The following is a 19,944-nucleotide window of genomic DNA, read 5'->3' as shown; positions in this document are numbered from 1 at the left end:
AGGCTGCTTCCCCAGGAGTGCTGAGCACACGGTGCCAGTGATAACCAATACTGAGCAGCTGCTGCATTGGCTGGGCTGTTCCACCTCCTAGCAACCTCACTAAGTGAAGCTACTGCGGAATGACTAGAGCAGTGCCAGATCCAGAGGCTTTGCTGCAGGATCTAGGGCCAGCTTGAGTCGGGGTGCATGGACACCTGCCCATAGGCAGCGTGGGCTCTTGGGCAAGCAGCGTGGTCCCGACGAGCCTGGGAGCCCAGCTCTGGGTGGATGCTGCGTGTCTGGCAAGGCCTTTCCCTGCTGGGCTCTGATCCCTGTGTGCTGGCATGTGCCCTCCCCACCATCTGCCAGCTCCTTTCACTGGGGAGAGGGAGGGCATAGTGCTAGACAAGAAACAACTCGAGCCAGCTCCGTTTCGGTTTCTCTCTGTGCAGCCTGGATCGATCGACTCCAATAATCAGCTGTTTGCACCTGGTGGGCGTCTGAGCTGGGGGAAGGGCAGCAGCGGGGGATCTGGTGCCAAGCCTGCTGACTCAGGTACATGAGCAGTGCTCGCTGGCTCTGGCTGGAGGAGCCTGATGCCTGGGTAATCTGTCTTGGATTGGGGGGAGGGGGAGGGGTGCTGTGCCCGCGCCCGGTTTGACTCATCTGTTCTCTGTTTCCAGCTTCTGATGCCACCCGGCCAGCTACTAGCACCTTGAATCGCTTCTCAGCCCTGCAGCAGTCAACCCCCGCGGAGAGCCTGGATTCCCGGCGCGTGGTACAGAGGTGAGTCCCGTGAGCCCGTTTGGCTGTTGGCCGTGCACTAGAGCCTGGTGAATGTGTTTTGGGTGATCTCCTCCTGCTATTCCCAGGCATGGGGCTGCACACAGACCGGGGACAGAGCCCCTAACACACAGCGAGGGGAAGGAGCTTGCCTGAGTGCCTGGCAGTCCCAGGCGTGTGGGGAGATGCTGCTGGAGCAGAGCTTTGGAGAGGCCAAGAGCCAGTGGGGTGTAACTCCTCTCAGCCCCCTGCAGCTGCTACTCATTCAGCCATGTGGTGGGGCAAGTGGGAGAGGCCTGTGGGAAATGGGAGATATCAGCTCTGATAGGCAGTGCCACAAAAATCAGATGACAAAGCTGGGGTGCTACCAGCTGAGACCCTATAAGAGCTACAGATGCAGGAGCTGCTGAGGAGGAGGCTCTCACATCTGCAGAGAAGGTGACAGGGACACAAGCAACAGGGAGCCAGGCAATTCTTTAAAACCCCAGGAGAGGGCCGGGCGCTGGAGCCGTCTCACCCTGGGTTCGGGAGGGTGGGGAAGTAGCATGTGCAGTCAGGAGAGCGGAGAGTCATTGGGGGAGGGGAGTATGCTAGAGTACTGGGGGTGCTTTACCTCCTTTTCCCCCCACCTCCGCAAAGGGGCAGCTCCAGCCGGGATCGGTCGGAGAAGGCCGGAGAGCGAGGGGAGCGGTTTGAGCGTGAGCGCTTGGAGCGGGGTGACCGCGTGGAGCGCCCTGACAGGGGGGAGCGGGCAGACAGGAACCGGCCCCCCATCACCAAGCGGAGCTACAGCAAGGAGACGGAGGACAGGAGCCGGGAGCGCGAGAGGCAGGGAGCCCAGGAGGCCGTCCGGAAGGTTTCCAGCATGACGGAGGAGAGGGACAGGAGCAGAGAGCCAGGTGAGGAGTGGGGTTGGCACGGAGCCGAGAGGGGGAGGCAGTGCCATGTTCACCCGCCCAGTGCCCCAGTCCCGTCAAGGGCCTGGCTGTCTGCGCTCGGCTGAGGCATCCGCTCCACAGTCCAGCCATGCTGATGGGATCTCTCCCTCTGCACAGTTAAGCATGAGCCGGCGCCCCCTACGGCCCCCCCCAAGCCAGCGCTGTCGGAGGAGGAGCTGGAGAAGAAATCCAAGGCCATCATTGAAGAGTATCTGCATATCAATGACATGAAGGTGAGAACTGGGACAGGGGAGGCAGGGGCGGCCCCCCGGCCTGCCCCTTGGGAGAAGCATTGCATGCTGGGATCTTCACTGGGGGGGTGGGAAGGGCTGTGTTCCTGTACCGCCTGCAGCCCTGGAACTGGCAGCAGAATTACAAGTGATGATAAGTTTTCCTTTTAACAGTAGAGGTGGATAGGGCAGGGGTCGGGGCTGAGGGTAGGGCTGGGAGCTGTCAGCCCTTTGCTGGGGACCAGGAGCAAGCACAGGGAGCCGTTCCAGTCCACCCCGCAGCAGCTGCTGCAGTGTGTGCCAAAGGGTGGGACCGGGGCGGTGCTGAGCCCTCTCCCCCCTTGCAGGAGGCGCTGCAGTGTGTGCAGGAGCTGGCCTGCCCCTCCCAGCTCTATGTCTTTGTGCGGAACGGCATCGAGTCCACGCTGGAGCGGAGCATGATCGCCCGTGAGCACATGGGGCTGCTGCTGTACCAGCTGGTGAAAGCAGGAAACCTCACCAAGGAGCAGTACTACAAGGGGTAAGAGGGGGCCCCAAGCCCTGGGACCCTGCGCGGGAAGGGTCTGTAGCCAGGGGGCTTTTGTCCTTCCGAGGGCTGGGGGCCTGGCTGGCCCCATGGGCAGGGGTGGGATTTGCTCCCCTGCTCCAGCCTGCACAGCTCTGCCCCTCTGGCTCACTCTGCAGACTCCCCTGGGCTGGCAGGGAGACACGGCACCTGTGCCGCCAGCCCTGAGCCCAGCTTCTGGAAGCTGCCCATCCCCGCTGACCCGCCCGGCTCTCCTCTGCTTCCCTCGCAGGGTGCACGACATCCTGGAGATTGCTGAGGACATGGAGATCGACATCCCGCACATCTGGCTCTACCTGGCCGAGCTGATCACCCCCATCCTGCGAGAGGGGGGCATCCCCATGGAGGAGCTGTTCAGGTGAGCAGCTCCCTGCTCCGCTCACCTTCCAGGCCCTGCTCCTGGGGCTGGGGGGGAGCATAACCAGGCGCATGGCTGGCTGTATAACGAGGAGCTGACCCGTGTATTTATGCTCTGCAGAGAGATTGCCAAGCCCCTGGTGCCCATTGGCAAGGCCAGCACCCTCCTGCTGGAGATCCTGGGGTTGCTGTGCAAGGGGATGGTAAGTGTCGCCCCCGTACCCATCTGTTTGCCTGACCCTGCTAGTGGGGACCGAGAGCCACGTCCCTGGCAGGGAGGGCTGGGGTCTGTATGTAACACCTGGGCCGTGGCCCAGCCCCCACCTCTCCTGTCTGGCTCTGTGGCACAGCCTTGATTGCCCGGACCCCCCTGCAGACCTCATCCCTCCTGTCTGGCTCTGGGGCACGGCCCTGCTCCCTATGACCTCGCTGCTGTGGGGATGTTCGAGTCGGAGGAAGCACCACTAGATGAAAGGAGTTGGAGGAAGCTGCAGAAAAGGGATCTGGGGGTCAGAGTGGATCACAAGCTAAATATGAGTCAACAGTATAATGTTGTTGCAAAAAAAGTGAACATCATTCTGGGACGTATTAACAGGAGTGTTGTAGGCAAGACACGAGAAGTAATTCTTCCGTTCTGCTCCGTGCTGATTAGGCCTCAGCTGGAGTGTTGTGTCCAGTTCTGGGCACCACATTTCAGGAAGGATGTGGACAAATTGGAGAAAGTCCAGAGAACAGCAACAAAAATGATTCAAGGTCTGGAAAACATGAACTCTGTGAGGAAAGACTGAAAAAATTGGGTTTGTTTAGTCTGGAGAAGAGAAGACTGAGAGGGGACATAAGCATAAAAGGTTGTTACAAGGAGGAGGGAGAAGAATTGGTGGTCTTAACCTCTGAGGATAAGACAAGAAGCAATGGGCTTAAACTGAAGCAAGGGAGGTTTAGGTTGGACGTTAGGAAAAAGTTCCTAACTGTCAGGGTAGTTAAACACTGGAATAAATTGCCTAGGGAGGTTGTGGAATCTCCATCATTGGTGATTTTTCAGAGCAGGCTGGACAAACGCCTCTTAGGGATGGTCTAGATAATACTTAGTCCTTAGTGCAGGGCACTGGACTAGACGACCTCTTGAGGTACCTTCCGGTTCTGTGATTCTATGAACGAGTGCAGGCTCCAAGCTTTCCCCCGCGGCTCTGACCCCGCCGTGCAGCCCCGATCTGGGCCATGTGGAGACACTCCCTGCTGCGGTTGCAGAAGGAGCAGAATGTCTCTCCCGCCCCCAGCCAGTCCCCTCCTCCAGCTGGGCACAGCTCGCTCTGCCCTCCCACGCCTCGGAAAGGGGTAGTTCGAGCCTGCCCAGGAAGCCTGATGACAGGAGAGCTCTCCCCCTGTCCCCTTTTGCAGAGCCACAAGAAGGCAGGGACGCTGTGGAGAGAGGGCGGCCTGAGCTGGAAGGAGTTCCTGCCCGAGGACCAGGATGTGAACAAGTTTGTCACGGAGCAGGTGAGCGGGGCTGGACCCTCTCCAGGACCAGGGGGTGGGAGCTGCTCCCTGGCTGGCTTTGGGGCTCTGGGAGCTGGAGGACCCACCAGGGTGCAATTTCACGCTGAGCAGCCTGGCACCCAGCACTGCAGGCGGGATCTCCCAGCCCCATCTCTTGGGGCTCGTCTCCCTCCTGTTGCAGCGCCATGGCTTCCCCTCACTGGCTTCTCCCGTCCCCAGAAAGTGGAGTACACCATGGGGGACAGCTCGGATACGCCCAGCCGCAAGGAGCTGACTGCCGAGGAGCTGTGCAAGCAGATGGAGAAGCTGCTGAAAGAGAACTCTAACAACCAAAGAATATACGACTGGATCGAGGTGAGTACGCTGCCCCTAGGGCCTCCCCAGCAGGGGACGCTGGAGGAGTGAGGCTGGGGTACTGGCTGTGGGGGGAGCTCCCAGGAACTCCAGAGGGGAGTGGGGCAGGGGTGCTGGCCATGGGGGGAGCCCCTAGGTACTCCATGAGCGAGGGGGCAGGAGCACTGGCTGGTTGCTCCAGTCCCAGTCTCTCTCAGCAGGGGGACACTGGTGGGGTGTGGGGCAGGGGTGCTGGCTGTGGGGGGTACCCCCAGGTACTCCAGGAGGGAGGGGGCAGGAGCACTGGCTGGGGGTACACCTGGTTGCTCCAGTCCCAGTCTCTCCCAGCCGGGGGCACTGCAGGGAGTTGGGTAGGGGTGCTGGCTGTTGGGGGAGCCCCCAGATACTCCGGGGGGGAGTGGGGCATGGGTGCTGGCTGTGGGGGAAGCCCCCAGGTACTCCAGAAGGGAGGGGGCACTGGCTGGGGGTGCACCTGGTTGCTCCAGTCCCAGTCTCTCCCAGCAGGAGGCACTGGGGGGAATTGGGTAGGGGCGCTGGCCGTGTCTCCGGATCACGGCTGCTGCTCTGTGGCTTCCCTGGGGAGGCCAGGCCCGAGGTGGGGGCAGGTCTCCCTCCTCCAGCGCTGTGCCTGGCTGCCCGTTCTGAGGTATTCTCCCCCCACCAGGCCAACCTCAGCGAGCATCAGGTCTCGTCCAATGTCTTCGTCAGGGCCCTGATGACGTCCGTGTGCCATTCGGCCATTGTCTGTAAGTAGGGAGGAGGCCACCCCGCCTCTGGGGGCTCAGCTTGGGGCCCAGACCTTCCCCGAGGGCGGCCTGAACTAGCCAGAGCCCTGGCAGCTGGGATGGGAGGGGGAAGCTAGCTGGTGCTAAGTGCAGTGAGGACCCTGTTCCTCCACCCTTCCTGGTGCCGCGTGTCCCACCTGCTGCACCCTGGGGCTGGGCTGCAGGATCTGCTGGGAGTGTGGGAGGAGTGGGTCTGGGGCTGCCCCCTGCCTCTCTCACTCACTCCCCTCCCCCCGCAGTCGAGAACCCGTACCGGGTGGACACAGCGGTGATCAAGAGCCGGGCCAAGCTGCTGCAGAAGTACGTGAGCGAGGAGCAGAAAGAGCTGCAGGCTCTCTACGCCTTACAGGCCCTCGTGGTGAAGCTGGATCAACCACCGAGTGAGTGTCTCCAGCCAGCTGGGGCCCAGCTGCTGGCTCCTGGAGGGCTAGGGAGTCCAGGGAGACGAAAGGAGGTGCGGGAGGGCAGCAGTCACTCGATCCCAGCCCATGCCCCTGGGTGGACGTGCTCTGGGGTGGGGGTTGCCCAGCAGGGTCTATTCCCATGTCCCCCTGACCTCCTCTCTTGCCCTCCCCACAGACCTGCTCCGAATGTTCTTCGATGCCTTGTACGACGAGGACGTCATCAAGGAGGAAGCCTTCTACAAGTGGGAGTCTAGCAAGGACCCGGCCGAGCAGCAGGGCAAGGGGGTGGCCCTCAAGTCAGTGACGGCCTTCTTCACCTGGCTGCGGGAAGCTGAGGACGAATCGGACAACAACTGAGGAGCGGGGCCAGGGCCACCTCAGCCCACCCCGAGGCCCGGACTCTCTTGCGCAGAGGCCGCGGGGAGCCACCCTGCCTCCTGGACTCCCTCCTTTCCTTTTGTTTTGTTTTTCGAGGCCTGTATTGGTTTGTGTCTGATGATAATAAATTGATGCTGAAGGAGGCAGGCATGCTGTGGGGCTCTGCTCAGCCCCAGTGCAGGAACCCGGATGGATCGCAGTGAGCGGGGCCAAACTCTGCAGGGTGCAAAGCACCAGAAACTCGTGTCTGTTGGGGGCCGTCTCCTCCCCCCATTTATTGCTGAAATATAGAGAGATTATATATATATAAACTTATTAAATTTGGTTTGGGGACAGGACTTTGCTCTCCCGCTCCCCCGTCCCTGGATCACAGCCTGCACCACAAACCTGCCGGATGGTTTTTTATTTTCAAAAAAATCATTTCAGTCCCCTCCCCATAATCTCCCACCTCTAAGATCGGCTTGGGAGCTGCTGGGGCCGTTCTGGGGGGAGGGGGAGTTCCAGTCCCCTCTGCGCTGGGCGAGCCTCCCATGGGGCCAGCTCCGCAGCTCCTGTCCCCCCCTCTCTCCCCAACACGTTTAAGGCCACAATTGTGCGAGCTAGCAAGCGGTGGCTTCATCTGCATCCCCTGTATTTATAGAGCGCCGGATGTTAACGAGCCGCACGCGTAATTATTAAAACAAGGATTCAATTACCGGTTACGTGAATTTGTAAATATTTTTTTTTTTTTTTTGCTTTATGGAGTATTTAATTGAAGATTTAAAGGCATCTTTTCACCTTAAACTGGAAATAAAAGAACATTGCTAAATACCGCCGCGTGTGCCGCTGTCGGATCCGGGCCTGTGTCGGCGAGGGCTCGCCTGCCCCTCCAGCCCCCACGGCGCTGTGCTTAGAGCGGCTACAGCCTGTCTGCCCTGGATGGGGTGAAGGCTCCTGTGTGGCACTATAGCCATCGCTCTTCCAGCCTAAGGATTGCCACCGCGGGAGTCCCAAGAGAAGCGCTCGCGGGTCTGGTCTGGAGGGAGATCCAGGAACCTGAACACGGCCCAGGAGTCCCATGAAGACCAAGAGCTGTGGGGCAGGTGCCACCCGGGGACAGCCTGGGTCCCCGACGGACTGTGCCCATTCGTGCGGGCAAGGGGAGGTGGCAGGAAGGAAAGGGAGTGAATCCAGTCCAGAAGGCCGGGAAATTTCGGCGCATCACCTGCACCAGCCCTGGGAAGGGGGCTAGACTTTGAGCTCCTGCCCCCAGGCTGCAGGGGCACCTGTGTGTGAGGGCTGGGCAGAGGCACCACAGGGGGGGTGGTGGATGGATTGATGATAGATTATTCATAGTGTACGGCCTGAAGGGATCGTTAGCACATCTAATCTGACCTGGTGTAACAGGCCATTAAATGTCACCCTGTAACCTCTATACTGAGCCCAGTGATTTGGCTGGCTAATCCCCCACCAGGCCGCCTGGGGAGACAGGAGAGATGGAGAATCCCCCGCTGTGCCTGGTGAACAGCCCTCGCTGTCAGCCTTATTCCTCCTCTGAGTGGGGCTGGCTTGCTCTGCTGCTGGCTTCGCAGCCCTGGGGGCAGGAGGGCACCCAGATGTGGAGTAGAGAGGCCGCCATGGTGTATTGCATGGAGGGGGGGAGAGTTGGGGGGCAGGGGCGGAGGGGCTGAGCCACCAGGCAGCTGAGCCAAGGGCCTCTCCTCTGGCTTTTGTAGCAGCCCCAGGGAGCCATGAAGAGTTACCCTGAGGGCAGGGATGGTGGAATTGCTCTGCCTGGGCAGCCTCTTCCAGCCTTTCCTGTTGTTACCGTGGCTGGATGAATTGCCGTGCGGTGGGGGTTAGGGAGTGAGACATGGGGCCTCACCCCAGTGGGGGTGGGGGGGAGAGACATACAGGCTAGGGAACGGGGCCGAGGGTTGTGCCCCGTAGGGGATACAGGCGCTCATGTGGGCCTGGCCCGGAGCACTGACTGGAGCGGGGAGCAGGGAATGAGCTGGGTCCTAGCTGCAGTCCAGCTCCAGGGGGAGGATGACTGGCTGGTTGGAAGCACAAACTGGCTGTGCTGCGGAGAGAACAAGCCACTTGGTTTTGTTGGCTGGAGCTGATCTGGCAGGTGTTGGTGGCGTGGCCGCCCCTCATGTTGGCAGTGGAGTAGGTAGGGGTGGGACTTGGGGGCGGGGTACATGGCTGGAGCCTGCCCTGCTGCTTCCAGGGAAACCATGTGGGGCCTCGCCCCGACCCTGCGTGGGGCAGCATTTTCAGATGCTGCTTTTGAATTTGGATTGATTTGGATCAGCCCTTAAAGAGCTGGTTTGTGTCTGCTGGCGAGTGCCCGAGGGCTGGATTGGAGAGGGGCTGAGCAGGCAGAGGGAACTGCTCGCTGTGCTAGGAAGCTGAGCCTAGCTTTGATGGGGTCGATCTGCAGGGGGGTGGGGATTGGGGATTTTGAGCGGTAAGAGGGGCAGCGGGGTGTAATGGTCCGGCACCTTCACAGGGTTAATGAGACGTGCAGAAAGGGAAATGCGATCAGGGCCCACTTCCCAGCAAAGGCAGGCACCGGGGCCAGGTCTAGAGACCAGGGCTGGGTGGATAGCTGGGGCCTCCATCCCCCTGGAGGGGGGACAAGACCCTCCCAGGCAGTTGAGGCTAGTGCATTGGGGTGGTGCTGGTGTTATGTTCCTCTGCCTGTACCCTCGTCTGCTCATGCAGTGACGCCCCTGCTAACTGCTGGGGTTTCCTCTGCCTTCCCCGCCTGTGGGGACGTAGCCCTGCCCCGCGGCGTCTGTCCCCAGCTGGTGGGCACAGCAGTCTGGGGACTGGAGCAGAGCCCAGCTCTCTGCTGTCTCTGTCCCCTTCACCTCTGGGCGGGGCTCAGTGTTGTCTGTCTGTGGAGGGGACTGGGACAGGCAGGGGCTGGTCCCGCGGGAAGCGAGGAGACAGGGACGGGCAGGTGTGGGGCTGGTCCTGCGAGGAGACAGGGACGGGCAGGCGCCGGGCTGGTCCCGTGGGAAGCGAGGAGACAGGGACGGGCAGGGGCGGGGCCGGTCCCGCGAGGAGACAGGGACGGGCAGGCGCCGGGCTGGTCCCGTGGGAAGCGAGGAGACAGGGACGGGCAGGCGCCGGGCTGGTCCCGCGGGAAGTAGGGAGACTGGGACGGGCAGGGGCGGGGCTGGTTCCATGGGGAGACTGGGCTGGGCAGGCGCTGGGCTGGTCCCGCGGGAAGTGGGGACACTGGGCCGGGCAGGCGCCGGGCTGGTCCCGCGGGAAGTGGGGAGACAGGGACGGGCAGGGGCGGGGCTGGTCCCGTGGGAAGCGAGGAGACAGGGACGGGCAGGGGCGGGGCTGGTCCCGCGAGGAGACAGGGACGGGCAGGCGCCGGGCTGGTCCCGTGAGGAGACAGGGACGGGCAGGCGCCGGGCTGGTCCCGTGGGAAGCGAGGAGACAGGGACGGGCAGGCGCGGGGCTGGTCCCACGGGGAGACTGGGCTGGGTAGGCGCCGGGCTGGTCCCGCGGGAAGTAGGGAGACTGGGACGGGCAGGGGCGGGGCTGGTCCCACGGGGAGACTGGGCTGGGCAGGCGCTGGGCTGGTCCCGCGGGAAGTGGGGACACTGGGCCGGGCAGGGGCAGGGCTGGTCCCATGGGGAGACTGGGCTGGGCAGGCGCTGGGCTGGTCCCGCGGGAAGTGGGGACACTGGGCCGGGCAGGGGCGGGGCTGGTCCCATGGGGAGACTGGGCTGGGCAGGCGCTGGGCTGGTCCCGCGGGAAGTGGGGACACTGGGCCGGGCAGGGGCGGGGCTGGTCCCATGGGGAGACTGGGCTGGGCAGGCGCTGGGCTGGTCCCGTGGGAAGTGGGGACACTGGGCCGGGCAGGCGCCGGGCTGGTCCCGCGGGAAGTAGGGAGACTGGGACGGGCAGGGGCGGGGCTGGTCCCATGGGGAGACTGGGCTGGGCAGGCGCTGGGCTGGTCCCGCGGGAAGTGGGGACACTGGGCCAGGCAGGCGCCGGGCTGGTCCCGCGGGAAGTGGGGAGACTGGGCCGGGCAGGGGCGGGGCTGGTCCTGAGGGAAGTGGATTGGTATTGTGACAGAAATGCCTTGGTGCCCATCCATGGCCTCAGGCCCCCTGGGCTGGGCCCTGCACACGTCAGCTTTAAGGGAACTCGCCCTGGTTGGCTGTGACCTGGAACATCCATTTTACGTGGGCACGTACGAGGCTGCTTGTCCCAGCCCTGTCCACCCACCTTCAGTCGCACAGTGAGAGTTTACCGCTCTGTGCGCTTGGCATCCAGCGTTGTGGTCCGAACTCCCCAGGGTCCCCCATGCGTGGGAGGAGCTGGACTCTTGCATACCAGCTGCCTGCTCTGAACTGCTTTCCAGCACCACCCAACCCTCCAGCTGGTTAATGCCTCTAGCCTGGTGAGTGCTGGGCCCAGCAGTGGCTTAGGATCTGCCCGTCAGGATCATGCTGGTCTGGGGGCAGAGTAGGAAATGTTCCCTTTGTGTGTGGCGGGGGGGGGAGCGGGTTAAAGCAGGGCGGCTGTTTGGGGCTGGCTGGTGCGATGAGCTTGGGGCAGGGTCAGTGCGGGCAGCGCCTGTGGGAAGCAGTCGGGCCTGCCTGCATGGGGTGTCTGGCTGCAGGTGGGCCCTGGCAGGGTGGAGAAGCAATGACTCCTTGTCCACATCAACCTCTGCTTCCTTGCCCTTGCCCCTGCTCCGCTAGCCCCAGCCAATTCTGTTTGGGAGACCTGCCCCCAACATCTCTGCAGCACAGCCTGTCTGTCCTGCTCTTTCCAGCCCTGGAGCCAGCCTCACCCCACTCACCTGCAGCCTTGCCCGTGCTGCAGCCCCGGATCTTAAACCCAAACCAGTGAGTGGCTGCAAGGACCAGGTGCCGACAATGCAGCATAAGGGGAACAAGTCACCCCTGGCAGCAGCCTCTCTGCTCCCAGTTTCTCCTCTGCCCATGACTCATGGAGTGCCAAGGCCGGTGCCCTGGCTGGGGAAGGGGGGTGATGCATTGTGGAAGGACTCCCTAGGAAAGCCAGAGCTGGAATGTGCGATCTGAGGCTTTCATGTCTAAATGGCTGGCCCAGCCCTCTGGAACCATGTGTAGATCCCGCTATGGGGGGCTGGGAGTTGAGATCAGGGTGTTAAGGCTGCACCCTTGTGCTCCTGGGTGAGGGCATAGTGGACAAGGTGTCTGCAATCCTCCTTTAGTCCCTCTTGGCAGCTGGGGCTGGGAGCCGGAACCCAGCCATCCCCCACCCCCTCACCTTTCATAGAAAGGGGGCAGAGCTCTGTCATCTTTTCAATGGGGTGGTTTTGTCCCCCTCCATCTCCCCACAAAAAATTAAGGATGGAAGAACTTTCTTAGCAGCCGCCCCCCCTCCCCCCACACCTCTCCCTTGCAAGGGCATGAGGCCCTTCATGCCAACTGCCCCAGCTCCTGGCAGGCTCCAGGCTCAGGTTCAAATCCTGCCCATCTGCCAGCTTCACTCCCCCAATGGACAGCCAGAGTGGCTGCTGCTGAGCTGGGCAGGGAGCTGCATGCTGTGTGCCCCGTGCGCCTATGCCCCCCTTGCGCATTCAGGGTTTCTCAGCACAAGCAGCCCATGCAGCTCGCAGTTGATCCAAAGGAGCTCCTGAGAGTGAGTCCCGAGCCAAAGCAATTGTCACAGCCCAGCCCTCCCCGTACTGAGCGTCAGAGCAAAGGTGGCCCACTGGTGCTGATAACAGCCTGGCTCTTGTAGCTCGGTGCTGGCCGGCAGCCACGGTGGCCCCACACTAGAGGAAGGGCGTGATGTGGGGTTAGTGGCTAAGAAACCAGCAGGCCTCGGGCTGGCTGATGAGTGTGGAGACAGTAGGTCCAATTCTCAATGGACGTCTAAGGAAGAATGGGCTGTATATGGGACCTAGAAGGGGGGGGTCGTGGGGTGCTCCCCAGAAATGAGACCAGGGTCCCCAGTCCAAGCTCCCCAAGAGCTACCTATGGGATGAGGTATTTTACCTGTTCATTTGCCCCCTGCCACTCATGTAGTGCTGTGCCACGGCATGCTAACACTGACAGGCCAGATGGAGGAGGGGGCAGGATGCTGCCTCACCTGTGCTGCGGATTAATGGGGAGACTACAGCCCCGGAGAGGGTGACCATGAGGCATTTTGTCCCACCAGAGGTAGTTGGGAAAAGGGTCAGGCTGTGCGGAAGAGCAGATTATATCTTCTGCCCCAGCCCCTGAGTTTCAAATGGAGCTACTGCCTGATCTCTCCTTCGAGACTGGTTCCTTGCTGAGGGGGCTTGCAGAGCGGGGATGCAGGGAGGTAGCTGGGCCGGGGGTGGGCTGTGAGGCTTGGGATAGCAGGAGGAGCCATTGCAGGAGGCCCCAGAAGTACCACGTTCAGCTGTCTGAACAGCTTTGGAGCTGGTTACAAATGACTGTAAAACGTGTGATTCTGGCCGGAGGATGGGGAAAGCCTGAGATCTGGGTACCGCAGCCATGCTCCGCTGCCTATGATAGAGTGACCTTCTCAGAGGTGGCCCTGGATCGTGAGAAACCCAGATAGGAGCAAACTATATCCTGGGGGTGATGGCCTGTGCTACGCCGAGGTGGTAAGTAGCTCTGTCCTCCACAGAGGCAGACACAGCAGCTGGTGCCCTTTTGCCAGTTTTGAGCAGGGGGGTGACCCCACCAAGCTCCTCGTCAACCAGTAGCCAAAGCCCTGTCCGCCCTTCGCCAGGGCTGGTGGGAGAAAGGCAGGAGCGGCTGCTTCTGGGCCGCTGCTTGTCGCTCACAAACCGGGGGAGTGGGTTAAAGGGATGCTGAAAACCCTGGTGATCCATGGAGGAAGGGGCTGGGACCCTGGTGTCTAATGGGGGCTGAGTGGGAGGGTAAGGCCTCTTCTGAGTGGGGAAGCGGTTGCAGAGTTCATGGGCTTGCCCAGGAGAGAGGGCAGGTCTGGCAGGGGCACGTTGCGTGGTGCCCAGTGCCATGGCCTAGGGGACAAAGTTATGGTGTTCGTGCCCAGGTGGTGGAATACACGCCAAGCTGCCAGGGAGGGGCCCTATAAACCCATCCAGTCGTTTGGTGTGGAGCTCTCTAGTCACCCCAGCGGGGGAACGTAACGAACCGGAGTGGGACAGAGATGCTGGTCCTAGTGGTATGTGGGAGAGGGGAGCCACTTTGCTGGTCTCCATCCCCCTCTCTGAGCGCTTGGCCCCCACACAACCAGCATGGAGGGGCCGCAGGGTTACAAACCTCTCCAGCAGCCTGGATGCACCTCACTTGCTGTCCACTGGGTGGAGACGGGGTCCAGCTAGTAACTCTCCTCCTCCAGCCCCTGGGAAAGTAGCTCAGAGCCTGGAGAAGGAACTGGCTGGTGGGCGGTGGGGCCAACTCAGCCTCCTCTCAGCCCATGGGCAGTGCCCGGTGCTGACACCCAGGAAGGGAGGGGCTATTGGATGGTATAGCATTATAGCCAGCTTAATGCCCATAGTGTCTGCCAGGTAGCCGATGGCCAGGCCTGCTGAGAGCCTAGAGGAGCTGGGAAGTGCAGTGCATGTTACTTTGTCCCGAGTGGGCTCTGGGAGCACCTTGGTTTACTTTTTGGCCTGGAGGGGACTGCAGCTAGTTTTCAATGTCTGTATGTTGGTCGCTGGCTGGGGCAGGGGGCTTTCCCCTGGCAGGGGGAGAGATTTGTTTCCTAGGTCAGACCAGGGGGGCGTGTTCCCCATGTTGGGGGGAGGAGCTCAAACTTAATTGCATCGTGACCCCCTTCGGACAACAAAATTAGGACTTGACCCTGGGTGGAGGGCAGAGCCTGAGCCCCACTGCCTCGGGTGAACCCCCACTTTGGGGAGGCTAGGCCACTGGCCCTGCCCCTTCCACCTGAGGCCCTGCGCTCCCACGGCCGCTGAAGCACCTGCTTGCCCATGCTGGCTGCTGGCCCGTCCCAACCCCACCCCTCCCTCAGCTGGGCCCTGCGCTGCCCGGCTGCATGGAGCTGAGTCCCCACCTTCTTCAGGGAACAATGGGGGAGGCAGGGCAGCCTCAGGCCAGAACATGGGCAGGGCCAGGTCTGGGTCAGAGAGGTCTTAGCCTGCCCTGGCCTTTGATCCCACCACCCATGAAAGGGGGCTGCAGCCAAGTCCCGCTGCCCCAGGTGGGGGTGGTAGCTCGGCCTTCAGCTTCAGCCCTTGGGTCCCAGCAAGTCTAATGCTGGCCCCGGCGCCCCACAGTTTGAGAGGTGCTGCTCTAGCACATTCAGGCTGCGGGACTGCTGGACAAGGTGGAGAAGCGTAAAGGAGGCATGGCCTGTCTGGGCCGTGGCTGCTTTAAACAGGAGCCTGCAAAGGTGCAGGCTAGTAAGAATTAGCCCACTCCCCTGAGCAGGAGACAGGCTCGGTCATTTACTGGGATGGCCAAGTGTTACAGGAGCTTCATCCCTCGCGGCAGTGGCTTCCCTGGGAATTGAAATTAGGCGGGGGGTTGAATTTACAGGGGGGGTATCAGGGCCAACAAGGGGTGAGACCATGAGGGTGAAGGTGGGCTGTATGGCACCATAGTAAAAACTGAAAAATATTTCAGGACTATTTTATTAGATTTAGCTCATGTTTTAAAATCATCACACAAAGTAAAGTTGGCTACTCAAGCCTTCTACGAAGCACAACGTCTAAATCCTTCTTGGTTTCTTGTTATAATTTTGCACAACTCTGTTAATGAACTTCTTGAATGCGATGTGGTCATCTTTGGTGGCTTCTCGTGTGTCTGGGTACGTCCATTCCTTCAATTGATACACTCATTAGTTCATTCACATGATCAGGCAGAAGGCGACTTCTTTCAGAACACAAAGTTCTATTCAATGATGAAAAAGAACGCTCAGCTCTTGCTCTTGTGACTGGGAGTAGCAAGAGATGAATTCCTACTTCTTTCATCCCAGGAAACAGAACACAAAGATCCGGTCGAGCCACTAGTGATGATAAAAAAAGAAGTTGAAGCCAAATCTTCATTCATTGGTTGTATGATATTCCACTCTGTGTTCAAATTCTGTAGTCTGTCCTGAGCACATGGCAGCCCCATTGCTGGTAGTGCCTCGCTCCACTCAACTGTCGTGTTTTTATAGGACAGGGATCTGTAAAAGCTACATAGAGGTTGAGTAGAATCTAGAAGTCGCTGTTGTAGATTTTTAAGAATCCAGTCTGTGTACTTTTTTCAGTTACCTTAACAAACACTTCTTGTCTTCGTCTTCATTAGTCAACTTCTGGACTGAAGTCTTTGCTTCTTCCACTACTTTTTCAATGGATAGCTCTCTGATTGACCCAAATGTAGCTTCTATTGCTGGACAAAGATCAACTACTGTTGTAGCAGATGCCTGGATGGCATTGTTTAATGACCCAAGTGGTAGACTTATGAGAGAGAAAATGGCAATAGTCTTCTCTGAATGTAGTAGCAAAAGTAATCCACCAGCTTCACTACTTAGATCCTTCCCATCTTGGTAGATACTTTCCAAAGCCAGTAATAATAATGGCCGGAGTAATTTTAAGACAACAGCCAAGGATCTCTAAGGAGAAAGCAGCGGGTTTTCCCAGGTTGGGCTAATTTGAACTTCAGTCCCAGTGTATCTTCTGTATTTTCCAAGATATTCAGTCTTTTTGGACTCTTGCTGAAAGAAGAATATAATGAAGACATTAATTTTATAGCTTTTTAAATGTCTTTTGAAGATTCTGCAGCTCGTACTAGTGCTCGGTGGAGTAGATGGTCTCTGCAGTGTGTATAGGAGGAATTAGGGTTACACTTTTCTCTGAGCAAAGCTTGTACTCCACCATGTCTTCCAGACAAGTTTGCAGCTCCATCAAATTCACAAGCAGCCATCTTTTTGAGGTCCAGTTGACAAGCATTTAACGCTTCTAAGATGTGGGTTGTCACAGATGCAGCCAAAGTGTCTTCTATAACTTGAACACCTAGAAATGCATCTACTGGCCTACCCCTGACATCAAGATAATGTACACAATGACTTGATGTCTGTTTGCATCGGTGCATTCATTAGCCGTGTATGCAAAGTTTTTGAACGTGGTGAGAGAATTCTTAACTTTTTCAACTGTTGAGTCTTTCACTGTTGCACCGCATGCTTCTAGCCAGTCAGTTGTGTTTCTTGCAGAAAGATAGTGAGCATTTGCTGGTCTTATTCGGAACCAGTGTTCAACTTCAGGATGAACGAGTGACAATGCACTTAACATTGGCCTTCAGTTTGTAGTGTGCGGTATCTCTTGCTTAAATCGAAAGTAAGATGCCACAGCCATGTTTGTTCGCATGAACTGTGTTGTGTCTCCAACATTCTTAACAGCCTCATTACGTACTTCTCAAATTGGCTTTGAAAATGGGCTTATAAAGCTTTCTGCATGTTGATGCACTCCAGAGGCCTGGTGTTTTGCAGCCTTTTCATGTAGTTTGTCAGCAGTGGTTTTGCTGATTGGTTTGACAAACCAAGCTCCTCCACCTTTACCAGTTATAGCATTGGGAAGCTTTCCTTCTTCGTAAGCTCTCTTGCAAGAGGTGCACCAGTAGCCATCTTTTGTAACTTCAATAAATGGGAACATCTTGACCGACAAACATCGGGAACTGCCTTTAGGTTTTGGAGACACTGTTTCTTCAGGAGGTAGCTGTATTTGGGCTTCGGGCTGGTCGGATGTAGATATGCCACGTGAACCTTCAGATGACATGTTGATATATTCTTGGTTCTTGATGTGTTCTTCACTTTGGGTAGTTTTTGAGGCCTTTGAGTGGAAAAATTGTTGTATTGTTTTTTGTCTTTTCATTTGCACTTTGACCTGCAATATATAAAAGAGATATGAATAAAGTAAATGTTTTGTTAAGAGAATGCAAATTTAACATAAGGATAATGCAAGTTACATCAAAACACCTAACAGGTCTAGATTTCTAAAAAAATATAATTTTAAAAAAATGTATTTAATTTAAATTGACTTTTTGAAAAGTAAGCCATCGTGGGATAAGAGGGAAGTCCTCTCATGGATCAGTAACTGGTTAAAAGATGGGAAACAAAGGGTAGGAATAAATTATCAGTTTTCAAAATGGAGAGAGATAAATAGTGGTACCGCTGTGGGCTCGATACTGGGACCATTCAACATATTCATAAATGATCTGGAGAAAGGGGTAAACAGTGAAGTGGCAAAATTTGCAGATGATACAAAACTATTCAAGAGAGTTAAGTCCCAGGCAGACTGTGAAGAGCTACAAAGGGATCTCACAAAACTGGGTGACTGGGCAACAAAATGGCAGATGAAATTCAGTGTTGATAAATGCAAAGTAATGCACACTGGAAAACAATCTCAACTATATATACAAAATGATGGGAATCTGACTTAGCTGTTACTGTTCAAGAAAGAGATCTTGGAGTCATTGGGGATAGTTCTCTGAAAACATCTTCTCAGTTTGCAGCGGCAGTCAAAAAAGCAAACGGAATGTTGGTAGTCATTAAGAAAGGGATAGATAATAAGATAGAAAATATCACATTGCCTCTATATAAATCCATGGTACGTGTACACCTTGAATACAGTGTGCAGATCTGGTCACCCTATCCCAAAAAAGATATATTGGAATTGGAAAAGGTACAGAGATGGGCAACTAAAATGATTAGGGGTATGAAACAGGAGGAGAGATTAAAATGACTGGGAATTTTCAGCTTAGAAAAGAGACGACTAAGGGGGGGATATGATAGAGGTCTATAAAATCTTGACTGGTGTGAAGAACGTGAATAAGGAAATGTTATTTAATCTTTCACATAACACAGGAACTGGTAGTCACCCAATGAAATCAATAGGCAGCAGGTTTTAAAAAATCAAAAGGAAGTATTTCTTCACACAACATACAATCAACCTGTGGAACTCTTTGCCAGGGGATGCTGTGAAGACCAAAACTATAACAGGATTAGAAAAAGAACTAGATAAATTCCTGGAGAATAAGTCCATCAGTGGCTATTAGCCAGGATGGGTAGGGATGCAACACCATGCTCTGAGTGTCCCTAGCCTGTTTGCCAGAAGCTGGGAATGGGCAACAGGGGATGGATCACTTGATGATTCCCTGTTCTGTTCATTCCCTCTGAAGCACCTGGCCTTGACCACTGTCAGAAGACAGGATACTGGGCTATATGGACCATTGGTCTGACACAGTATGACGATTCTTATGTAAAAAATTAATTATAATAATAAGAATGTTTAGTACAGAAACCCTCCAACATAATGACCTCTCAAGATAGCAATGATGTGAGATAACAACCTTGGTAAATAATGCATTTTTAAAATCTTGGCCTACTAGGAAACATATTTATATAAGTTTCCATTCCCAGTCACAAGTCTAGCATTCCGGAGCGAAGTCACTAAAATATAGTCCAACAAACAAATGTTTATTTAACGTGCCCCTCACTTTTCCCTCCACCACACCCCACTCACCAGTGTTGTCCTTGGTCAGTGGAGACTCAGAGTTCAGAGGTGCTTTCAGGTGAGTACACCTTCCAGGTGGGGGCAAGAAGGCACCTTGCTCGTTCCTCCTGCTGCTCACTGTTCGCTCTGGCCACGGCTGTTCGTTGTGCCACCGTTCACTCCATTGTTCTGTTGCCAACGGCCCTGCACAGTCACCTTCTGCTGCCACCTGTCACTGTGACCTCTGCGAGTTGGTGTCTTGAGGTTGCACCCAGCTCTCGGTGATTTCAGCTGAGCTCTCAGTGGGGGAACCTCACTGCTCGGGCAGGCTGGGCCGTTCTCTTCCACAGAAACACTGTCCCACAGCAGGTCTAAGCACTTAGACCTGATTATCAATGATTTCAGCTGCAGCGGCCGCTTAACAGAACAAAAGACTCTCTATGGAGCCTAATCAGCTCTGTCTTTAAACAGTGGAGAGGGACAGGTCCCCACCCTCTCTCGATGCCCTCAATCAGCACAGGCTAAGTACAGTGCTACTGCCCTTTACTCATACAATAAGAACAACATTTCATCCCCACGCCCCCCCCCGGCATTCAAGTGATTTGTAACCCAACCCCAGCCAAAATCTATCACTTGGGCAACACAGCTCTGTTTGCTGGATACATAGGTAGATTAGGTGTGAATATAAATACATTCTGGTCCTGAAGCCTTTCCCCCCAGCCCCAGCTCATCGCTAGCTGTCAGGGAGAGCTCATTTAGACTTTGCTTACAAATCATCATTTGAAATTATCAGGTTGGCCAACATCACCGAAATGAATGCACTGGACATTGTCATAAATACAACAGCTATATAAGGAAGCGAGTCTATGTTCATACTTTTCAAATCTTTTCTACTTTTTCATATACGTGCATTTTATCATATACTGTATATGCTTTTAAAGTGTGTATTGATGTTTCAATTTCAATTCAAATTTCCAAACAGTCACTAAATTGGCATGTAACTAGTTCACAAAACTGGGGGGGGGGGAGGGAAATCACTGCCTCGCGGTAGCTCCATCCCTGAGCTGTGTCCAAAGAGAGAGCCAGACAAAGGAGATTGCACTGAACATCAACAGGCCTCCTGTGAACTGAAATGGGCCCTCAGTAGAGATCTGTCCCGGCAAGCCCACACCACCCATTGGGTTGCTGCAGACCAGTGACAATGGGGAGGCAGCTCATGGTATATTGGAGCCAGATATTTCTCCCCT

At 56.6% G+C, this 19,944-nt stretch overlaps 1 protein-coding gene across 11 annotated transcripts in view; it reads left to right on the top strand.

Moving 5' to 3' along the window:
• Positions 1 to 7,082, top strand: part of EIF4G1 (eukaryotic translation initiation factor 4 gamma 1) — a 43,193-nt gene extending 36,111 nt beyond the window's left edge. For all 11 annotated transcript variants that reach the window (XM_050964255.1, XM_050964257.1, XM_050964254.1 and 8 more), the window contains 12 exons: positions 432 to 534; positions 663 to 765; positions 1,402 to 1,661; positions 1,818 to 1,933; positions 2,278 to 2,450; positions 2,728 to 2,853; positions 2,974 to 3,055; positions 4,251 to 4,349; positions 4,569 to 4,703; positions 5,368 to 5,449; positions 5,728 to 5,868; positions 6,068 to 7,082. In XM_050964255.1, the coding sequence (XP_050820212.1) occupies positions 432 to 534; positions 663 to 765; positions 1,402 to 1,661; positions 1,818 to 1,933; positions 2,278 to 2,450; positions 2,728 to 2,853; positions 2,974 to 3,055; positions 4,251 to 4,349; positions 4,569 to 4,703; positions 5,368 to 5,449; positions 5,728 to 5,868; positions 6,068 to 6,249 (1,602 nt within the window). In that variant the 3' untranslated portion in view covers positions 6,250 to 7,082. The remainder of the gene's footprint in view (positions 1 to 431; positions 535 to 662; positions 766 to 1,401; positions 1,662 to 1,817; positions 1,934 to 2,277; positions 2,451 to 2,727; positions 2,854 to 2,973; positions 3,056 to 4,250; positions 4,350 to 4,568; positions 4,704 to 5,367; positions 5,450 to 5,727; positions 5,869 to 6,067) is intronic.
• Positions 7,083 to 19,944: the final 12,862 nt, after the last annotated feature.

This window comes from Gopherus flavomarginatus, chromosome 8, assembly GCF_025201925.1.
Source record: "Gopherus flavomarginatus isolate rGopFla2 chromosome 8, rGopFla2.mat.asm, whole genome shotgun sequence".
Lineage (NCBI taxonomy): Eukaryota > Metazoa > Chordata > Testudines > Testudinidae > Gopherus > Gopherus flavomarginatus.
The sequence above is the reverse complement of the archived record's forward strand: the minus strand, read 5'-3'. Positions and strand labels throughout refer to the sequence as shown.